The sequence below is a fragment of the Pseudonaja textilis genome, chromosome 5 (assembly GCF_049901715.1).
Source record: "Pseudonaja textilis isolate UNSWEBS1 chromosome 5, rPseTex1.2, whole genome shotgun sequence".
In the NCBI taxonomy this organism is placed as follows: domain Eukaryota; kingdom Metazoa; phylum Chordata; class Lepidosauria; order Squamata; family Elapidae; genus Pseudonaja; species Pseudonaja textilis.
The window spans coordinates 36,620,842-36,643,980 of record NC_141994.1 but is presented as its reverse complement, the minus strand read 5'-3'; the positions used below and the strand labels follow the sequence as shown (position 1 = coordinate 36,643,980).

The following is a 23,139-nucleotide window of genomic DNA, read 5'->3' as shown; positions in this document are numbered from 1 at the left end:
CTTGATTCATCTTCAATTCAAATCAAACCATGCCTTCTTAGAATACTGAATGACAGCTTAGTGATGTGCTTCACTAAACTCTCACCAGTCTAAATATTGCATCCTCTCTACCTATCTTAAAAACAATTGTTTCTTTTTCCTGCATTACAATCAATACTGTCAGGGAGCCAATGTTTATTTTTTCTTCAGTGTCTCGAATAAAGCAGTAGTCTAGCTTAGAATATTGTCAGAAATTAATACAGCATAATGGCTTTTAGTGACTATGTAGAGGAGCAGCCTAGTAATGATAGGAGCACTGCTCCTGTTGCTCCACTCATTCATTAAGTCCTCATGGAGAAAACTTTGCTAAAGAAGAGACTCACCAGGAAAATCTTTGCCCCTTTGCCCCTGCATTTGAAACTGAGGTACCATTTTTCCTAGTTGTTTACCTCTTCAATTGCACCTGCTGAAATTCTATGGCCTGCAACATTTATCACATCATCCACACGAGACATGACATATAAATAGCCTTCTTCATCCATATAACCTGCATCCATAGTATCATAATATCCCTAGGAAGAAAAGTAAATAAATGAAAAATGATTCAGAATATTAAACACAATATTACATTTTTGCTCCTAAAACAATGCATTGCCAAAGAAATATCTTGTTTGATCCCTGGTATTTGTTCTAAGTTCCAATCTAGAGTTTGTGGTTCTATTCGTGGAAGATGACAGATTGAAACATCATTAAAGTGATTTCCACATAAACTCAATATGGAACATACAGAAGTGTTTACCACGGGTGCTGTTCATCTTCTTTGTGATCCCATTGGATAAAGTCTTGGAAGAGGAAGAAAAATACACAGATTTGGCATAACTGAACCTTTTGCTGTCCTAAATATGCCACATATGTATGTATCTGTGTGCATATGTATGTGAGTTCAGAGGGTTTTTTTAGCATGTAAAATATTGTAATATAAGGTGATATATATTTTAACTAAAATTAAACCAGTCAACAAGTTTAAAGATTGAAAATTAAACATTTCCATAAAGCTAAGAAAAACTTTTAGGATTCAAAGGCCAAATGAGAAATATTTTTACAACAAGTATAAGGGATGTGATCAATTTTGAGTCACAGATCAAAATTAAAGGAAAAATACAGAGCAATTCATACTATTTTAAATAAGGTATACCATTATATATTTAATCACTTCTTACCGGAAATTTTTGGAAATATAATTCTTTATAAAGCTCTTCATTTTTCCAAAGACCTAAAAAGGCTCCTGGTGGCAAAGGCAACCTGTTGAATATTTTATTTAAAGAAAAAAAGGGGGGGGTTGGGGGGTTGTATAACTGCAAAATTTGTTAATACAGAAAACTCAAAAATAATGAAATATGTTTTTCTAAACTCATACTTCTAAATACAGGGCTAGAATAGTTACTTTTTCCTCAACTTTGAGCACAGGAACTTCCAGTTATCAGCTCTGGTCCTCCAATCACAACATGCTTAAGACAGAGTATTTGTCTTTGCTCATTTCACACAAACAATTATCTCTTATAGAATGGCTAAGAGAAGAGAAGCAATCCAAACATGGTTAATAGCAGTGATTTTCATTCTCATACATTGTCAATAATTGTTATCATTTAAGAATACATAAATTTAATTTATAGCTACAATACCCTAAAATGTAATACCAGGAGAAACTCATGAGATTGTCTAAAGAATTCAATATTCCTCAAGAGTTTTCCACAACATTAGTGGTGTTATGATTTCATAATTTATTGTTAAATAACCCTCTCAAAAAAACCCTTTCAAGAAACAATAAAATTATATTTTCAGTGGCATTGCAAGTATAGAAAGTTGGATGAAAAAACTAAACATAAAAAATCAGGCATTTATTTCCACCAATGTGCCTCCCAAAAGAATGATATTTGAGTTCATAGTACAATCTATATTAAAATTTAAATCACTATCTATCCAGAAAGACCTTCACATTATAACACAAAATAGCAACAGAAAGTGATTCATAATGTAAACATCTGAGAGTAATGCTACACACTGTGAAGTGTTATGCAAGTAAATCAACCTAATTTTATAACTCTTGGGCCATGGATTCTTATTCTAGCTATTATTTTCTTCTTTGCTTCTATCTCTTTGCTTGTCTAGACAATATATATAGAACAACATAACAGGTGTCTAGACAATATATATAGAACAACATAACAAGTGTTAGAATTCTATCTGGTGACTTGCAACAGATATGCTTAGGTAATAATAAATGGAAAATGTAAGAATTTGTGATGGTGTTTTACAATATCTGGAATTGGTATACAATATCTGCTAAAAGTCATATAAAGATCCACAGGTTTCTCAGTGAAGCTTCCATCATAATGATGGCTCTTATTCTATATTGAGATTATTTACCAAATACTGGTATTTATAGCTCTTCATTGTCATTTAATAAATGAGCTGGTTTGATTATTGAGATAATTATATATAATGCACATAGAAAGCAGCATGTCCTATAGACTGTACTTAATGCATTGTTTATAAATAAACAGGTAGTCTGGCCTATAATATTTAGAAGTCATTTTGAATACATTCTTGTTCCCAAAACAAAAAACAATTACTACCAACCTTTCTTCTGTATACTGCACGAGTGAAAAAGAGGGCTGTGAAAATATTTACAGACCCCTCACATCCCGGAAACTGTTCCAACTCCTTCCCTCAAAACGACACTATAGAGCACTGTACATCAGAACTAGACACAAGAAGAGTTTTTCCCTGAAAGCCATCACTATGCTAAACAAATAATTCCCACAACACTGTTCAACTATTACAAAGTCTACACTACTATTACTGTTAATCTCATCACTCCTTATCACCCATCGCCTCCCACTTGTGACTGTATGACTGTAACTTTGTTGCTTGCATCCTTATGATTTATAGTGACTGTTTCCTAGTATGATTTGACCTATGTACTTATGACTTATTGTAACCTATGACTAACATTAAGTGTTGTACCTTATGATTCTTGACGAATGTATCTTTTATTTATGTATACTGAGAGTATTTGCACCAAGACAAAGTCCTTGTGTGTCCAACCACACTTGGCCAATAAAGAATTCTATTCTATTCTATTTCCTCCATCTCAATTTACTTTCCTTAGTTGTAAATGTTTGGGAAATCATGAATTGCTTACTTTACCACTATGTTTCCTAGAGTCTTCACTTTTACAGGTTGCTTGTTGTCATCCAGAATCACAACTAAAACAAAAAGGCATGATCAGTCATAAAAACAAAGACAGTAGTTTCAATTTTAATTAAAATAGAAATATTTCAACATTAATCAACTTCAGAAAGTTAAATGGAATAAAAATTGTTGCTTTCAAAATTTACAGTCTTTAGAATAATGAAGTAGAAATTGACAAGCCAATATCTATTCCTAGATTTGCTTCATCATTAACATGCATCTTATCAAAATAAGAAATATATATATATAATTTTTAAAGCATACCTTTTCAAGCATCCTTTATATAAAAAATAATCAACTATTTTTGAATTAATTAAAATAGCTTCCACTACATTTCATAATTTCATTTTACAATTTTAACTTTAATTATATTTTAAGAGAAAATATCTCTTGCTGTTCAAAGTTAAATCATAACATTATGAAAACTGTTACTCCTTTAATTTTGATTGCATATGTTCTATTCTTTCTTCACTTGTCATTCAAATTAGGAACAGCTATTGCCTTTTTATGCGTGCTTCATAAAAGTCTTCCTGATAAAATAGTTGAACTCCAGATAATTTCATTAGAGATTTTCTGAATCGTGAAATGTATTTATGCAGGATAGTTGCTATGATTCCAGTATAATCGACAAAACTCATTCTCCCAGATAGATCTTCAAAAGTATCTGTAGCTCTAGACTGATTTGCTATGACAGAGCTAGATATGTTTCCTAGCCCACAAGCAATCTAATCTCTATGAAGCAGTTTGCATATAAGTTAAATTTTTTACTTTTATTCATTCTGCCCCATACACTTTAATATATAAGCTATTCTCCTGAGTACTTGTACTACAGAACAGAAAGTCATATGTGAAAACCTATGTGGGTGGGGATATTCTAAAGCAAGGGCCTCCAACCTTGGCTACTTTAAGACTTGTGGATTTCAACATGGCTGGTGGGAGAATTCTGAGAGTTGAAGTCCACAAGTCTTAAAAGTTGCCAGGATTAGACACCCTGCTCCAAAGAATCCAAGCAAAAGATGAAGCAATAACAGGCCACATTACACTATGTTGTGCCTTGATGTTAGAATGAAAATAGTTACTGCAGCTTTAGAAAACAATTGATCCATGGTACAATTTCATAAATATATTGCATAAAGATATGTTTTGCAGGGTTTCTTTCACTGTGGAGATAACAGGAAATTTGAAGTAGTTAAAAAAATATCAACGTTGCTTTGGTTCTAAATTGTCAAAAGAGCAACTCTTAAGATTTAAAGTTTGTACCTGTTCCTTTTTGTCATGAATAGAATTGCTAAAAATTATCTTCCCCTCCCCTCCCCCCTCTTTCATTCTCTCTCTCTCACACACACACACAGAGAGAGAGAGAGAGAGAGACTATTTTAACAGCCTCTACTTTGCAAGTTTACCATTGTATCCTGGTACCAACTTTCCTGTCTGTCCTGGAGGAGGAGTTAGTGAGTTTCCTAAGCCAATGCAGGAAGCTGTTATTGGCGAGCCTGTTTCTGTAATTTAAAAAAAAATGTTTTTAAAGATTTTTTAAATGTTGTAATTAGAAGTTATTTTCATGTGTAAATTAATTGGCTTTGAGGTTCACATTAAAAACAACTTTCTTTTTTTAGAATTGAAATAGCCTGAGACTGCTTCCTAAATATTTGCCCTCATTTACCCAAAACTACTTGTAAGTCCTTTTTACTGCTTATCTGAAAATTATTCTTTAAATGTCCCTATTGTGATTGGGTAATGGATTCATCTGTAATTTATTCAAATAAAAACCACTTTTCCCAATCTTGGGTAATTTTCTCAGGTTTGGGTAGCACTGACCTAAGGACACTAATAAGCACTCTTGAACTGGCACTAAAGAAACTCTGGTAGAAGTCCTTAATAGAGCATTAAGCTCATAAGGTGATGTGGAGCCAGTTATTATCACTCAACCTAACATGCTTAACTGAGTGTATCTGAGAATGAAATGAACTGAAGAACATTCAGTCCAGTCCCTATATGATACTTCTGCTAATATTAGAATCAGTACAGAAAGCATACAAATCCTTTTATCAAATTAACCTGACTTTTAAGGATGACTTCATCACATACAATGGATTGATTATATGGTATACAGGTAGTCCTTGTGTTAAGACCACTCATTCAATGACTGTTCAAAGTTATGATGTCACAGTCCCCAAAGTCATGCAAGCATGATTTGGATGTTTGGCAACCAGCTCTCAATTATGATAGTGTCAGGATCCTGTGGTCATGTAATTGACATTTGCAACCCATCCCTCCCACAAGCAAAGTCAACGGGAAAGCTAGCAGCATGCCACAAATTGCTGCTGTTAAGTTGCTCTTGCTCCTGCCACTTTTCTTCACAAGAAGCCCCTGGGCATTATGGGGATCTCATACTCCATACAGCCCACCTACCTACACTCTGCAACACCTGTGCATCTTCCATAATGCCCATTCATGGTGCCCCCATCCATTCACCTGCCTGTATGTAGTACCAGTACCTGCATATCTGCCTATCACTCTAACCTACTAGCCTGCTTGTCTGGAATGCAGTTCTAGTAACCTTTCCCACATTGTGGTCATGTGGGCTCCTTGCTTAATGACCTCTGCAATCGTCATTGGCATTGGAAACTATCAGGACTACCAATGCAGTCATGTGACTTCACATTTTATAACCATATCACTTAGCAACAGCAATTCCAGCCCCAAACACTTTCTGGACTATCTGTAATACTGCATTCATAATATTATGTTAAGCAACATTTCTATTCATGCCTAACCAGAAGTGAACCCTCTAAAACATATAGGACACTTCCACAAAAATGTACATGCCTTTGCAACCTGAGTCTTATTGAAATCTTCTGCAATAAGGGGTACACTGAAAGCATCACAATAAGGAGACTACATAGAAGAAAAGAAAATACAATGAAAAAATATCTTCAATCTCCACAATTGCAAAAGACACACACTAATTGGCAACAGAATGAGTTAGATAAATAAAAGATAGTCTTGAAAAAGGCACCTCATGATCAAAAGGGAATAAAATGAATACATGGCAGAAATCTATCTTTTATACTATCAAATCAGTTTAGTATTTTGCACATTGATGGCAGCCACTGTTTTGAGTTTCAGGCCGAATTGTGAACTTGGATCTTTCTTTATGGTGCCCATGCATATTATCAATGTGCCTCTCAGTTTTTGTCGTTACCTTGTTTCCTTTTTGGTCACTTATCTATGCCATTTCTCTCTGATTTTAACAGATCAGGTGTTTAAATACTTTCCCCTTTTTTGCCAACTCTGTATCAATCGTTCCTTCTATGAAAGCTCCATCCTATGGGAAGCTAAACTTCCTTCTCATCCCAACATAGCAGTATTTGCAGTATTTTGCCTATCAATTTTCTTGTCTGTTGGAACAGTGATAGATTTAATCCAGTCTTTATAGGAAATGACAAGGAATTGTTAATATTAATAACCAGGGGGGTTAACATGAAAGCCCACCAGTCAGAATTTTTATCTGGAGCTTTATCTTTTTTTCAATTGAGAAATTAGGGGGATTTTTTGTGATTGAGGCACTGCGACTTAATTGGAAAAGGACTGAACAACCGGAGGCCGGGATGGGGAGAGGTGAGTCACGGAGTCAATTAAACATAAACATATCTGGTCCAGTATGCTAAGGAAATTAGGTTACTGGCATTGAACTAGGTTTAACAGAAAGATGAAAGAGTAGATACCAGGACAGATGATCAACTACATATGTCTGGGTTTCTGGTTTTATTTTTGCAATGAACCCAAATTTGTAGGATGGCAGTACAGGCTTAATAGTCATATCTCTGAAGACCCAATTAGAATAAATTTGAAAGGATGCCAAATAATTTCTCAGTCTAATTAATATCTGGAATTGTAAAAAATTAAACTTAGGAAAATCATACAAATACCCCTTGAACTGGAAAGCCACTCCATGGCTACTAAATGTATTTGAGAAACTTAAATACATAGCCACAGACTCAATGAAAGAGTGGCTTTTTAATAGACATATTAATAGAACTCCAATTTGTATTTACTCCATTTTATTGAGGTGGAAAGGTGATTCCAAGGCATTCCTCCATCTGTTGCCATTCCTTTTGAGAAAAACTTTAGAAGCATTTTTCCTCAATGGATTCAAATATATCAAGAAACCAGTATAAGTCTTCTAAAAATATTGATTTTCCAGCATGTCTGTTTGAGGACATGTTAAAAAGAGATTAAATCATTAATCTCCATCAGTGCGCTCCATCAATGGAGGTTTTTAAGAAGAGACTGGATAGTCAGTTATCTGAGATAGTATAGGTTCTCCTCTTGAGCAGGGGGTTGGACTAGATGACCTCTAAGGTCCTTTCCAGCTCTATTCTATTCTATTCTTTATTACTGATTTGATTTCTCCAGTTGAGGGAGAGCAGTAGACATATTCTGGTTGTTTGGAGTTACTAGCTCTGTTCAGACTTTACTCCTGATATAGATTGAGACTCAAAGTGAAACTTCTGTACTTTTGGTATAGATCTATGAGTCAGGACATTTTCTCCATTAGACAGATAAATATTTTATATATATATAATATCTTAAGAGGGGAGGAAGGTATTGAATTAATCTAAGCAAAGGGTCATCTAAGTGGATAAAAATAGATTTAAAACCAGATAAAAATAATAAAAAATAGAACTTTAATGAAAAGGAGATAGATGAAGCAGAAATAAAGAGTATGGCCACAGGCAAAAATCAATTTAAGTAGACAGTACTTCAGTTTCAGAAGCACTTTGTTACTGAATATTTCCTTGTGAAAATACTTTTCTAATGAGAGATAGCATGATTTCAATGCCATCTTAAGATCTGCTACTTTAAACAAAATCAATGGTGGGAAATTCTCATTGTTTAAATGAAACTTCTATTAAAGTAAAGCTGTTTACAAAATCAGAAAAATCACAGGGAGGGAGGAGAAAAAAAGAGGGGGAAAATTTGCTATGATTCATGCGCACTATGGCTTCATCTGCCACTATATTTTTTTTAACCTCCGGAAGACAGGAACAGTGGCACACTGACACAATTTCATAACTTTTACTATTCATAAAAGATATGTCAGCATGACCCATTCATATTGCCAAGGCCATCTGGCAAGTTTGTCTAATCTGGTAGAGAAGTCATGTTTTTCACCTTCTCCTAAAACAAACCTTGCTATTTCCATGATGTGTGAGGTCAGTGCATGGAGTGCTCTATCAGTTGCTTTTGATTGCAGCAGGCAAACCTGTTAACCCCATCGCTAACTTTTCTACATGGCCTTTCTGCTTTCCACTACTGGACTGCATCCTATTGCATTCATATAATGAGTGGCATCACTGAATTATTTACTTTTTAAAATTCAGACAGTTAAATGGTCATTTTACTTATTTCATTTCCCACTTTGAAAGATAAACTTTTCTTTCATAGTACATCCTACAGAAGGGAGAAGAAAGCAATAAGGATCTCGACTGAAACTGCGTTTTGGAAAGGGGATGATAAACAGGCATAACTTGTTAAGGCAAAGTGGCAGAAACAACTTCAAGGTTATTGCCATTACTTTTTACTCTCTTGTGTACCAGCACATCAGAACAGTTTAATGAAAATCTTTCTTTTTTCCAATTTTGAATAGAATCAAAACATCTTACTCATTTCCATCTTTAAGGTACTTAACAGTTGATGTTCAATGGACAAGACACAGATATTAACACAAAAGAATCTCATATATCTGTGTTAAACATTTAACTGCTTCCAAAAAAGCATTATGTCTGCTTTAATATCAGTAGCCCACCATAGACAAAAGAGAACATATCAGACAGCTGCTATTTTTAAATATGTGAAAAACCATCTACAGCAGGGATTAGTGTTTCATAACCTCTTTTGTACTCTTTCTCCATGAAAAGATCCATCAGGGCTGTCTTAAATGTACCAAAGGATTATTCTTTATCTAAGAGAAATTCATGGAGTTTAACTCTCAGTTTCCTATTCACAAACCATCAGTAAAAATATCTATGTTACCTAATGAAGCCCCTAGTCACAGAACAAGGGAAAAAGCTGTTGCTAGGCAACAGAAATGACATCAGCAACCTGTAACATTTTCAGAGAAACATATTAAACTAATGGCAGTCAGAGCTTCTCTCATTTATGCAAATGAGATTGGAAAAACTTCCCCAGCATCTCTCTCTCCTTTAGCACACCTTAAAATTACTTTGAGATTAGATCCATGTCTGAACTTAGATTAGTTTTTCTTTTACTGCAATCAGTAAGGGGCTGCGCAAGGCAAGGAAGGAGCCTGAAAAGAAACACTGGATTCATGCTTAACACACAATTTCAGAAGAAAGTGTGATGCCGTACATATGCAGTTCCAAAATTAGAAGAAATGAGAAAAAATGCACGTGGGGATACTTTCAGAGGAATAAACCTGGACTACCAACAGAGGTATTGAAATTGGGGTGGGGTTGGAACATGTATATTTCTAATTTTGACAAAATTTTGAAAAGCTGGCTCAAGTAAATGGTGATTCACAGATTTGTATCACTGCTATTAAAAATTTCAGAAAACAGAAGGAAAATGAAGATATTAGTACTACTGTTTTCAAAACATTTTATCTTCTCTCACTGAATAAACGCCATCTTCTTATTTGGGCACTTGAGAAACAAAAACCACTCAAACCCTACAATTTCCATAACGTTTCCTTTAACTCTATAGTTAGCAAAATCTTTTCATCACTTTTATTTTTAAAGTGGGATTCAAGTTGGTATACTAACATGAATACTATTACCAGATATGTTAACTAAACATCTTTTATTTCTTCTGTATGACACATGATAGTAAACCATTATATAAATTATGTATCCTTTGTCTTTATTTTATCAATTCAGTTTTATTTAATTTGTACACTGACTGACTCCCAACCTGAACATCACTTTGCCTTGGCTATTCCCCACTATCTGCTACATTTAAGAATTTATACTAATTAACCTCTACTTAATTAGTTCAAATTCTTAAACATCTCTACTTAATTATGTATAATCTTACTTAATCCTCCACTTAGTGAGACTACACTATAAATCTGCCTCTCATGCCCTGGGCTCTGTGAAAAAAAATCCCCAGTTCTGCCATTTGTTATACATTCTTGTTCATATCTCAATGTCAGCTGCAGCTCCTTCAGATACTTGGGCTTTAATAAATAGCATTTGAACGTTCCTCTGTCTGCTAATAGTCCATTGAGGAATGCTATAAAATTAGTTACAGGGACCAATAATAATGGGCATAGCAGTAAGAAAGCTTTGACTTAGCTGAAGGGAAGGAAGAATTTTAATATATTGAGGAACCAAAGAGAATATAACACCTATTTATTGGGATTATTTGGAATTTTAGATGGCTCTAGAGACAGTTGTTATGGCTCATCTATTTAAAAGGATGTGGATTTATTCTATATAGTGCCTGAGAACCAGAACAAGAACCAAGGGATGAAAGCTTTAGAGAAATTCAAACTTAAGACCAGGATGAATTTCTTGATCATGACAGCTATTAAACAGTGGCACAGCCTGTTTCCTGGAATCATAGGTGGTCCATCATTGGAAGTTTTCAAAGATTGGACAGCCATGAGTCTGGGATGGTCTGGGTATCTCTGCTCTGAATAGCAGTTTTGAACCACTTCCAACCTTATTTTATAAGCCCAAAATAACCAGATGGAGCAGAGGGACTCCACCCAGCCCTTTCTAGACATAACTGGCACTTCAGCTGCTACTCAGTTTCATCCAGCTTGTTTGTTTGTTGTTACAGCAACATCTCCATGAAGCCAATCTCACAAGAGACTCTCTGTAGTCACTTCTCAGTGGTGAGTTACAACATATTCCAGCATTGCCCAGTCATCAACGTGACAAAATAAAACTTCTGTTCATTACTGTTAAATAAACATCCTAGCCAGTGAAGATGGATAAATCATTAATAAACACATGGATGGAGTTTGGTTGATGGGTTTTTTCTACTTGAGCTGGTCTTTCCAGGATGAAGCAAAAAAACAGCTGCAGCAATGTCTGTCTAACCTCCATGTCTTTCAGGATAGACTATGAAAATAGCTACGACAACAAAGCTATTCAAGAAGTATGATTCAATGCATGAAGGAAACTGTATCACCTTTATGTTCTCCATGTGTTCAACCTCATGGTAATATTGGGACCAAAGGCAAAGGATAGTGAATTTGCTCTCTGCAACCCCTCAAACAATCCAAATGGCTATTGATGGGTGGGGCTAGGTAAAGGAGATGTAACCTGCATCAGAAGACTCATTTTTCAGGCACATTTTCTCCAAGGTCAGTGCTCTCCCCATTTAAAACTATCTTTGTTTTCAAATATCTATCAGAGTGTAAATGGTGGATATTTTCTCCCAATGTTTGCTATCAGTTTTGAGGGTGTGGTTCATGTGCAACTCTTGCCTACTTACAACTGATCTGAGAGTTAAAAAAAATTTTTTTACTGTATGTAATTTTTACATATCTGGAGTTTTGACACTGGTGCATTTTAACTCTATTCCTTCCCATTTTACATACAGATAAGAAAAATATTTTTTTCTAAAAATAAGCGCATATCAGTCTTTTGTTTTCCCAAGACAATCACATTCAGTTAATTAATGATTCTTACATAAACACAATAACTCAAAACAATAATATATAGCAAACAGATATAGTAAAAGAAACCAAAATAAAGTGGGAAGGCAATACAGTAGCTATAAAAAGAAATTCAAGTTAATGAAACAATACGAACTTATTTAATTTGCCCCACATGTGAACTAATCTAAAATACAAACTTCAATCAGAAAAGAGGTAAAACTGTTTATGTGAATTTGTTTTCAGACAAGTATAATCAACTCACCAGTTTGCCACCAATGATCCAAAACTGGTACCTTGAAAATTTTTTTGCACCATTCTAATGTATCCACATCACAGCGTTCACCAGCTACAAATAACGTTCGAAACCTACATTAAATAGGATTATTTTCAACATTACTTTCCCACTAAGAAATATAAACATGTAACAAAAGATGCAGCTATGTATAGTATTGTTTGTTAAAGAAGACTTATGAAGCAGGGATACTCACTTTTTTTTACATTTTATATTTGAATGCTATTCCAGCAGTGAGGGCAGGATAAAAACTCAAGATGACTTCATTATATTCACATTTTCAGGTAATGAAAAATAATTACAATGAATTTATTTACTATCACTTACTATCAATGATCCTCTTATCACTTTAAGAAATACGATTTGTAACAAGTTTGGGAGGTTTCCAAGTTCATAAATATGATTTTTAAGGATCACTTATAAGCCTGGGGCCTCAGATTCTCTATCTTACAAGGATTTTCAAATAGGTAATCATGTTAGTTTTTCTGCAGCAAAAGATCCCGTGATATCTGAGACAAACACGTTTACTTTAGTATAATGTCTGTAAATTGGATTGATTGTTCATTGTTTGTTCAAGGATTATTACATTTTCCTTTTGCACAATAAATGTACATGATTTTCAAGTACCTGATGGCATGTGCTGCTGAAACAAGAAACAAGCATATTGTTAGATGAAGGAAATTTCTTATGTACTGTAGCTGTAGAGGGCAGAAAGAATGGCCCTGAAAAAAATGAAGAGCTGCTTTCAAGGCAGTGGTCAGATAAGATGGGTGCAAGTCTCAGTCAATATAGTAAAATGAATAAATGGCTCAGAGAGGTGCCTCCCTAGATAGCACAAAGATAAAAGAAGGATTCAAACTTGCAGGATTCAGTTGTTATAGCTGTTACAATTACAGTAGTACCCACTTACAATAGAGCCGGATAATAAGTAAAGTTATGCAGATGTGTAGAGATTTGCAAGGAAGAGTAAGGAAATTAACTTGAATGCTAGGGATCTGATTCAACAAGTCTGTAGTGGATGGAAGTTGGAATCAAAGGCAGTAGAACCATCCGATACTAATGTACTGTATGCAGAAGTGATAAAATACTTCTTGCTTGACAGCATGACATCCAGAAGAAAACAGAACAGGTGACCTTCCAGAATGGAGAGGTTAAAAGAAATAGAGAAAGAAGAAACAAAGATTAGATTTGTTCATTAAGAAAAGAAGAAATGCCGTTGTGCATGCAAACAGAGACACACAGACACAGACCTATAAAGACAAAAGAGAGGAGCAGAAGGCATTTATCTTGAAGAATAGCTAGTAAAAAGAAATTATTGTAAGAGGCAGCTTGGGGAGATAAAGGAACAAGGGACAGTGTTTCTCTTCTTGTAGTACTGTGCCCTGCTGGGATCCATTCCTTTAGAGATGTGCTGAGATAATTTTGAAGAAAGTATGCAGTAACAGTTAATCAAAAGTAAGAGACAGTCCTGGGAAATTAAGTAAAGCATAAGGAACAAACTCAAAATAATTCCACCTTGATTCTGTCTGGTATATTAGGCAGCAAAAGGAAACTCCATAGGCTTTCTAGTTTTTATTATTATACCTTCCAACAATCATGTGGTATGCCTGTAATCTTTGTACTGCTCCTTGACCAAACACAAAGAACTCACAACTCCCTGCAGCCACGTAATGCTGTGGTTAAGTGCATAAGATTCAGATTAGTTAGCACAGAGTTCAGAGGTAGACAGGGTTTAAATTGGCCAAAGAGGAAGATCTGGGGAGATCAAGCAACCAAGAGAATGACACAACTCCACAAATTTTTTGCAAAAATATTGGTATTTTTATAATGGGAACACTTTAAGCAAGCATTGTGCTTTCGAAATGTACTGCACAGAAGAGTGCTCAGACTATTGAGAGGAAACTTAATAACTCTTACCTCGAGTGATTCTTGTCCCTGTGTAATATTGGCTGTGTATCTGTATGACTATTGTTTGGTTAATGCAAGTAGTACACTTTTTTTTATTTTCCTAACTAAAGGTTTCTTTTTTTCCCCCTTATTGGGTGTCCCAGAAGGGAAGGAGAAAATCATCCTTTAGAGCCCTCCTGCTGACTAGAAGACTAAGCAACAGATGTCTTTAAAGTGAATTAGATACAGTAGAAAAGTGATCCTGCTGAGATTCCATGTGGAATCAGCTTCTTAAACCCAGAACCAGCCACTGTGCCAAAACAATACAACAGTAAAGTGGATTATTGCAGAAGATAATTACCCTGTTCAATTAAAAATACAAGTTCACTCCAGTTCATTATGCTGTTCTATCTAGTGTAAAGGTAGAAGTAGAGAAAGTAACACTTTTTCACCAACAGATTCTAATATGATAGAGTTCATGAATTAAATAATATGAAAAGGCCTCACAATAATGAGAAGTGGCAATAGTTTTAGAAGATGTTTTCTGAAAGACAAAGAGAATTAAGGTATCAGGTAACTGAAGTACAAGATATCTGACAATATCTTTCAAACAGATTCCTGAATAAAAGAAATGAGATTAGAAGTGTGTTCAAAAAGTGGGCCCTGCACTTGCAGAAATATGCTGAGGGGGAGGAGGAGGAGGAGGAGATGATTAGAAGTGCATCTGCCACCAATAAATTATCTGGAATAAACACAGATCAAGTTTAATGAGATCAAAGCCATATTCAGAGAGTATTGTTCTTCCTGTCCTAGTTTGCGGAGCTTATTAAAGCTGTTTGTCCAATAATCAAGGCCCATTTTAATATTATTTCTGTTTTCTAGGGCTTTGCTATCATACCCAATTTTGCATCATCTGCAAATATGATAAGCAAAGAGACCAAAATTCACCTTGTCAAATTGTACTGTTTCCCCAGGACAGCCTCAGGGTCCTGTTGACGGATTGCTCTAATTGCAGTTGGTGCAGTAAAAAGAGCCACTACTCCATATTCTGACAGCACACGGAAAAAAGCACCTGCATCTGGAGTTCCTACAGGTTTTCCCTATAAAGAGATTAGTTTTAAAAATGTAATTGGTTTAAAAAGTATTCCATGATTTTTTTCATAGTTTAAGGCCTCATTGCAATATAGCATCAATGTGTCAGCAGAATGCTGAAACAATTATTAAAATGCATTTGTACGAACATGAGGAAGTTATTCATATGCACCCACATTAGCATGTCAAGGCTGTCTGGTGATGCACTGAATAAATTATCAAGGTACAAAAAAAAACGTGTCTTGCAAGTACTGCATTGAATTGTTACCAGGTAATTATTAACACATTGCATAGACATCTCAGCAGATACAAAGCCAGGCTGACCTTGTTTGGGTTTCAAGTAGACTCAACCCTAGGTACCATTATTTGGGAATCCCAGCTAGGGGATCCCTATAGGCTAAACTAAACTCCTTCCAAATTGTTATCAAGAAAACTCCATGCAAGTAGCCATGAAAATTATCAAAACTGAGCTCAACTCAGTCCTCACTTATTCATTCTCTTTTATGTTTTGGTTGATTTATGTTCATAATCATATACAGTTTTTAAAACCAGGTATGAGCAGACTTTTAGTCAATGGAGACTTGACCTTTTTTGTGCAAGTGAGGACCATGGTGGATGGGGTGATGATGAACACCTGACTTGGTGGGGGGGACTTCTCCTCTTTCCATGAGTGATTTTTTTTTTTTTTTGGTTCCTCTTACCTATCTCAGAGGCTCAGAGGCTAACTTTGGGTATACTTTCTGTTTCAACATTAACTTTTTAAGTTTCTCAATAACTTGGTGCTATTAATCTGCCTGGGCCTTGCAGGCATCTTTGGTAATATTTCTCCCTGTTCCCACAGAGGAGTGAAGCAATTGCTATAAGTCACAGAGCCTTTAAGGTTGTGAAGGTCACTGAGGAAATATCCTACTGGGGAATGCTGCCTGGCACCCACAACATCCCATTTCTCCCACATAAGTCAAGTGTTTCTCTATAATCTTAGTTTAACCTTCTAACAAAGCCTATAAGATGCAGAAAAACAGCTTGAGCATCCAAGCCCCTAATTTTGTCAAAATTACTACTGAGGGTAAGTTTACAAATTGGTTATTTGCTAATATTGAACAGCTGGTTGAGCAGTCTTATCTCAAGGAGAGAGAGAGAGAGAGAGAGAGAGAATATATATATTAAATTGATTTGTTCTCGTGACTTAGCTGTTTACTTATTATTTTAAAATGATAACAGAAAAAGAAAAAACAAACAAAACACAAAGATAATCATGATAAAAATACATACATTATCAATGCAGAAATGCACAACATGTACTTTTTAAAAAGGTGTTTTTAAAACTCACTACTTAGAAGGTGAATAAAATATAGTTCTCCAGATGGCATATAGTGGGGGGAAAGTACTTTAAAATCAGAGGAAAAAGCTTTCAATCTTCACCTCTAGTAGAGATGTGGAACATGCAAACTTCAGGCTTGTTGTAGCTTGCTGACATAGCAGGAAACTACACTGCTCAAAAAAATAAAGGGAACACTTAAACAACACAATGTAACTCCAAATCAATCACACTTCTGTGAAATCAAATTACCCACTTTAGGTAGCAAAACTGATTGATAATCAATTTCACATGTTGTTGTGCAAAGGGAATAGACAACAGGTGGAAAGCATAGGCAGTTTGCAAGACATCCCCAATAAAGGAGTGGTTCTGCAGGTGGTGACCACAGACCACTTCTCAGTTCCTATGCTTTCTGGCTGATGGTTTGGTCAGTTTTGAATGCTGGCGGTGCTTTCACTCTAGTTGTAGCATGAGACGGAGTCTACAACACACACAAGTGGCTAGGTAGTGCAGCTCATCCAGGATGGCACATCAATGCGAGCTGTGGCAAGAAGGTTTTCTGTGTCTGTCAGTGTAGTGTCCAGAGCATGGAGGCACGACCAGGAGACACGCCAGTACATCAGATGTGGAGGAGGCCGTAGGAGGGCAACAACCCAGCATCAGGACTGCTACCTCCGCCTTTGTGCAAGGAGGAACAGGAGGAGTCCTGCAAAATGACCGCCAGTGAACCACAAATGTGCATGTGGCTGCTCAAATGGTCAAAAACAGACTCCATGAGGGTGGTATGAGGGCCCAACGTCCACAGGTGGTGGTTGTGCTTACAGCCCAACACCATGCAGGACATTTGGCATTTGCCAGAGAACACCAAGATTGGCAAATTCACCACTGGCACCCTGTGTTCTTCACAGATGAAAGCAGCTTCACACTGAGCACATGGGACAGACGTGACAGGGTCTGGAGACGCCGTGGAGAACGTTTTGCTGCCTGCAACATCCTTCAGCATGACCGGTTTGGCAGTGGGTCAGTAATGGTGTGGGGTGGCATTTCTTTAGGGGGCCGCACAGCCCTCCATGTGTTCGTCAGAGGTAGCCTGACTGTCATTAGGTGCCGAGATGAGATCCTCAGACCCCTTGTGAGACCATATGCTGATACGATTGGCCCTGGGTTCCTCCTAATACAAGACAATGCTAGACCTCATGTGGCTGGCGTGTGTCAGCAGTTCCTGCAAAGATGAAAGCATTGATGCTAGGGACTGGCCCACCCGTTCCCCAGACCTGAATCCAATTGAGCACATCTGGGACACCGTGTCTCGTTCCATCCACCAACGTCATGTTGCACCACAGACTGTCCAGGGGTTGGGGGATGCTTTAGTCCAGGTGTGGGAGCAGATCCCTCAGGAGACCATCCACCACCTCATCAGGAGCATACCCAGGCATTGTAGGGAGGTCATACAGGCATGTGGAGGCCACACACACTACTGAGCTTCATTCTGACTTGTTTCAAGGACATTACATCAAAGTTGGATCAGCCTGTAGTATTTTTTTCCACTTTAATTTTGAATGTAACTGCAAATCCAGACCTCCATGGGTTGCTAAAGTTGATTTCCATTGATAATTGTGTGATTTTGTTGTCAGCACATTCAACTATGTAATGAACAAAGTATTTAATAAGAATATTTCCTTCATTCAGATCTAGGATGTCTTATTTTTGTGTTCCCTTTATTTTTTTGAGCAGTGTATTATTTTATTAGGCTAACAAACATAAGCTGCTAAGCGGATGAGAGGGCTCTACAAATTATGTTTCTCATGACCAGACATTCTATGAGACTGATGAAAAGCACTATTACTAAAAGTAGTAATAGTGATCATACATTAATTAACAGAATTGTATGTTTCTATTTACTGTTTGCTGAAGAGAAATTCAAATAACTAAAAATTTCAAAATGATCACCTCATATAAAACTGTTGTATTCCCATGCAGAAGAGGTCCATAGCAAATGTAAGAATGACCAACCACCCAGCCTAAATCAGATGCAGCCCACCAGACCTAAAAATGAGATATAAAATATAATTAAAATATAGGCACCGATTTTCTTAATAGAAATGTATTATATAAACTGAAATTACCTCTTTAGACTTAAGTCCATATATAGCTGACATGGTCCAGTTAAGCATAACTGCATAGCCACCTGTTGGTCTGACAATACCCTGAATGAAAAAAAATTGATATTTAAATAATTAATTGGAATTAAATGAACTCTTGCAGGAAATTAATATCCCTCTCCCCCTCCCACTCCTAAGAGCTTTCAGAATTCCAAGTACAGATTACAAGATGCATACATTTGTTCTTTATTCAGAATCTAGTTCTTACATACAATATGGTGAATGTGTAATTCTATCATGGCAGGAGAAAAATTAAGATTCTGTTGTTCATCTAATCCAAATGTATTTTTAAAGCATGGTGAATATTCTGCCGTCTTCCAGATACTTCTGAACTTTAACAAGGTTAGATGGACATGTAGTTCAATAATATGCAGAAAGTCACAAATTCCCATCCCTTTTTAGAACCACAAATAGATGTTGGAAGAACTTCAGGTATTTGAAAGAAAACCAGCTGTTCTCTATTGAACCACTACAAAATACAGTTAGTATTTCTGAGGTGTATTGCTCCCATTTTCTAACCCACACCATTTTCATGTGGAAATGATACAGGCTGGTAAATCCACAAATTTGAATTGGCATATTCACCATTTCTGGTGAATTTCATTGATGAAAACATCTTTTGGAGGGACATTTTATGGTTCAAATCATTATTCAATTTAGTGTGTGCATGTGAGGCAGAAAAGGAATGCAATTCAGTGCAATGAGTCTGCTATTACTTCTAACCCACATGTATCCTAATTTCAAAGAGTCCACCCATAACTTAGCACTGCTGGTTTACCAGCTCCTTCCACAGCCAGAGAAACTGCTACAATGGTTTATTAGACCTAACACAGAACAACACTGGAGAAGACCAGGTCAGATTTAACTCTGGCTTTAAAAAAACTGGCGTTCCCTGCACTTTCCAAAATGCATGCTGGAGCAGCACATCCTACCAGTTACTTTCTTTTCTCTTCCAGGTATTTAGAACAGCATGGACAATCTTGCCTGGCATTAGCCAGTCACCCTTACAAATCTTCAGAGTCAGCTCAGTGACTAACTGGCCCAACTCAATCACAGATCTGAGTGTGCAGCTGGCTAGTTTGACCATATACTGTTTCTTAAGGGGTGTGTATCTATAGCTGCTCTGGGAGTCCCACCTTGCTGCTTAATAAAAAGGGGTGGGCTTTGTACTGGGCAAGTACAGAGAACCAGAAGACACCTCCCCCCCCCCAAAAAAAGGCAGCAATATTCACAAAGGGTGGGGGGATGATTCTGGAACAGGTTTGAACAGCATCATTGTCTATTTCAATAAGAGCTGAAATAATTGAGCCAGGAAAAGGAAAGAGAAAAGAGAATGTATTCTTCCTTCCCTATTTCCAAATGTTGAAAAAGCCCTAGCCTGGTAAGTTTGAAAAACAGAGCCTATCCCTACTTGCCTTCTATCTTTCCTCAAACAACCCATTTACACCAAGACTGAATATATCATAAAATAACAAATGGATTTTAGAGGTTACCCGATATCTGGCGATATCTTTTTAGGCAACTAGGAAATATCTTTGTAAAAATGCCCATGCTTTTTATGATGCATAAGCATTTTCTATCTCTTAGATTTACAGCTAAATGTACCTTTCCTTTCTTCATTCTCATCTCTGTTACAGAAGGAGGCTGTGTTGCTACAATTTCTCTTCTTGTTCTTAGGGGGATTTTTTTATCTTTTGTTGCTACTTCCTTACTCACACAGTAATATTCCACTGATTTTGACCATATGCCACCAATATACACAAGTGAGCTCTATAATCTTATCCCTCACTCCATACAATAGCAAAGCTGTGCCAAATCAGTTAGGAGCTTGATCAGAATTTGAATATCAACCCCCACCCCTAAAAACCTAGGAGAAAACTTAAAGAGGGAGGAAAAACAGTTTTAATGAAATTAATTTAATTAAATATTGCCTGATCTGGAATAGAACTTAACTTGATGACAAGTATTTCCATTGAAATACTGACCTACCTTGGGTGTACCAGTAGTTCCAGATGTATAAAGAATATAAAGTGGATGATCTGAATGTACAGGAATAGCATCACATGGCTTTGCTTTGGCCACTTCTTCATTCCAGTCCAAATGACGTCCTGGTTTAAGAGGAACAGCTCCCTGTATACAAGGTGCTAACATTATGTCTTGTAAAACCACATTTAGGTACATGCACAGAGAAAACAATAAAATAATAATAAAGTCTTCTTTATGCAAGAATGTTAGTAGATATAATCGATATAATAGCACATATAAATGTATTTTAAGGCTGTAAAGAGCAGGAAATTGACACTAAAATGATGAAATGCCAGAATCCAATGAAATTAGAGACTGCAATTAAGCTATTTAGGGAAATATGATTTAAAAGACTAGAGCAATAAGGAACATAAATTTGGTTGTTATAATTACCATATTAGGGCGGCTATAAATCAGAACTCTTTCTGGTTGATGATTGATCATCTCCAATGCTTTCTCTAGAAGTGGTACATATTCCACTTTTCTTCCAGGTTCTATTCCAAATGTGGATGTTACAACCAGTTTTGGCTAAAAAAAGAGAGTACATACATACATACATACATACATACAGACAGACACACACACACACACACACACACACACACACGTACATGAATATACATATACATACATACATATATATGCAGGTCATACTAAGCACCAAGATCATACCTCCTTCTCCACAAGCAAAGAATCCACTCAGCGTTGAATAATCCCAGGATCTTTCCCCCACAATTACATGCATAAATGCTTGTTTAAGTAGAAAAATGATGTGCATACATTTGCAGCAAGCAAAAGAATGACTTGTTTTCATGTTTAGAATTACAAGTTGTTTCGAGTCTTGGATTCATCACCCTGTGGCATAAATATGTTTTTAAATTTAAATTAAAAACTATTATTTTTCCTCAATATTTAGTGTACCCCACAAACTAAAAAAACTAAGTGATTCTTAGCCTGATGCAAAGTCTGAACTCAGTGTATTTTTTGCTTAACCTAGGAGTTTTGCTCATTACATCAAATACAAATTTAGATTGTTCAATCAGTAATGCCGTATTAATTACAATTTGAAACTTTCTTCTTAGGCATATCCTCTAATGCAGAAGTTCACTAACCATTTCGGTTTTCTTTAGGCTAGTCCAAAATGTCTGAAAGATTAAAGACTAACAACCTGTACAAATGGCAAGGTCTTAATATTATAGTAAAAATGTTGCATGTATACGTGTTGCTATATATGTAAAGTCTGGGTAATTGCATATTGGTTATATCTCTGTATTTCCCTTCAAACTACAACACTGTCTTTGCAAGAGAAATATAGCAGGGGCTACATATATTGTACTTCGAGTCATGTAATAAGGAAGGAAGGCTTAGAATGGAACAGTTGGCAACATTCCAAAACTCTACCCGGCTGCCCTTCCTATGGAGATCCATTAACAAGATGGGAGGATATTAATTTCTTCAACAACTCCTAGCCAAATCTGGTCCATCAATTTTCTGACTTCTCCCCCACATAACATTCCATCTTGTTATGATTTGTGGAAGTTATCCTGTTGATGGGTAAACAGAAAAAGCCCTGAGCCTTTTCACATCCTTTCTTTCCAACATTTCACTGGATTAGAAAAAACCAAAACCAAAGGCAGTATGAAAAAAACAAGTCTAATTTTGTTCTGCAGCTAACACCCAAACAAATCACCCTCTCTGGAATATGAAATAAATTTCATTCACTTTTATTCCTACCTCTAAACTATACTTTCTGAATACTGTTAGTGTAGAGAAAAACAAGAATTAGCCACAACATAATAATCTGCAAAGCAGGCAAGCACTAGCACAGAAGCAGTTGGAATTCTTTCTTTTTAACACTGTAATTGATGAATATTACCTGTAAAAAAGATAAGAAAAAGAAGTTCATTGCAGTGAACGCATGGAAGAACTATCTTTAATAAACTTATTGCTAGAAGTTCAAAGGAAATCATAACTGATAATAACATTACTGATAAAAGCCAACATTCATTGCTATTATAACTTTTTAGGTTATAGGCTTCTTGCCAGGTGACTTCTCCAAAGTTTTAAGTGAAGAAGACATGAAAGCTGGAAGTGGTAGGGAATGATAGAGAGTATCCTTTCAATACATATATGTTTTATGCACTGTTGCAGCATTCACTCTCTAGTCCAAACGTGTCCAATGCTTAAAAAAATGGACTCTTGATTGAAAGGTTATATTGACCAGTTGAGCTTCTGCTAAAGGAGTGTCCAAGTTTAAATTCTGTCTAAATTCATGCTTTGTGCTAAGTTCTCATGAATTCAAAAAAATTAAGACATAGCCTGAACTGAGAATGCATGTACTATCCTCTGCTTCAAGCCTAGGTCAACTTACTTATAAGAAAGTTGCTCTTTTAGGTGCAACTTTTAGGTATGAAATTACTCCAAAGCAAGTATAAGCATTTTTTTCACAGCTGAGTAATAAAATACCTATTAATATTGGCTATTTGTGGTATAT

At 36.1% G+C, this 23,139-nt stretch overlaps 1 protein-coding gene across 4 annotated transcripts in view; it reads right to left on the bottom strand.

Annotated features, from left to right (window-relative positions):
• ACSS3 (acyl-CoA synthetase short chain family member 3) overlaps nt 1–23,139 on the bottom strand; it is a 129,133-nt gene that overhangs the window by 87,170 nt on the left and 18,824 nt on the right. For all 4 annotated transcript variants that reach the window (XM_087934514.1, XM_087934515.1, XM_026699152.2 and 1 more), the window contains exons 4-13: nt 21,039–21,173; nt 20,610–20,750; nt 18,585–18,665; nt 18,409–18,504; nt 14,997–15,148; nt 12,132–12,235; nt 4,638–4,733; nt 3,185–3,248; nt 1,200–1,281; nt 429–551 (exon numbers count right to left, since the gene is read on the bottom strand). In XM_087934514.1, coding sequence (XP_087790640.1) covers nt 429–551; nt 1,200–1,281; nt 3,185–3,248; nt 4,638–4,733; nt 12,132–12,235; nt 14,997–15,148; nt 18,409–18,504; nt 18,585–18,665; nt 20,610–20,750; nt 21,039–21,173 — 1,074 coding nt within the window. The remainder of the gene's footprint in view (nt 1–428; nt 552–1,199; nt 1,282–3,184; nt 3,249–4,637; nt 4,734–12,131; nt 12,236–14,996; nt 15,149–18,408; nt 18,505–18,584; nt 18,666–20,609; nt 20,751–21,038; nt 21,174–23,139) is intronic.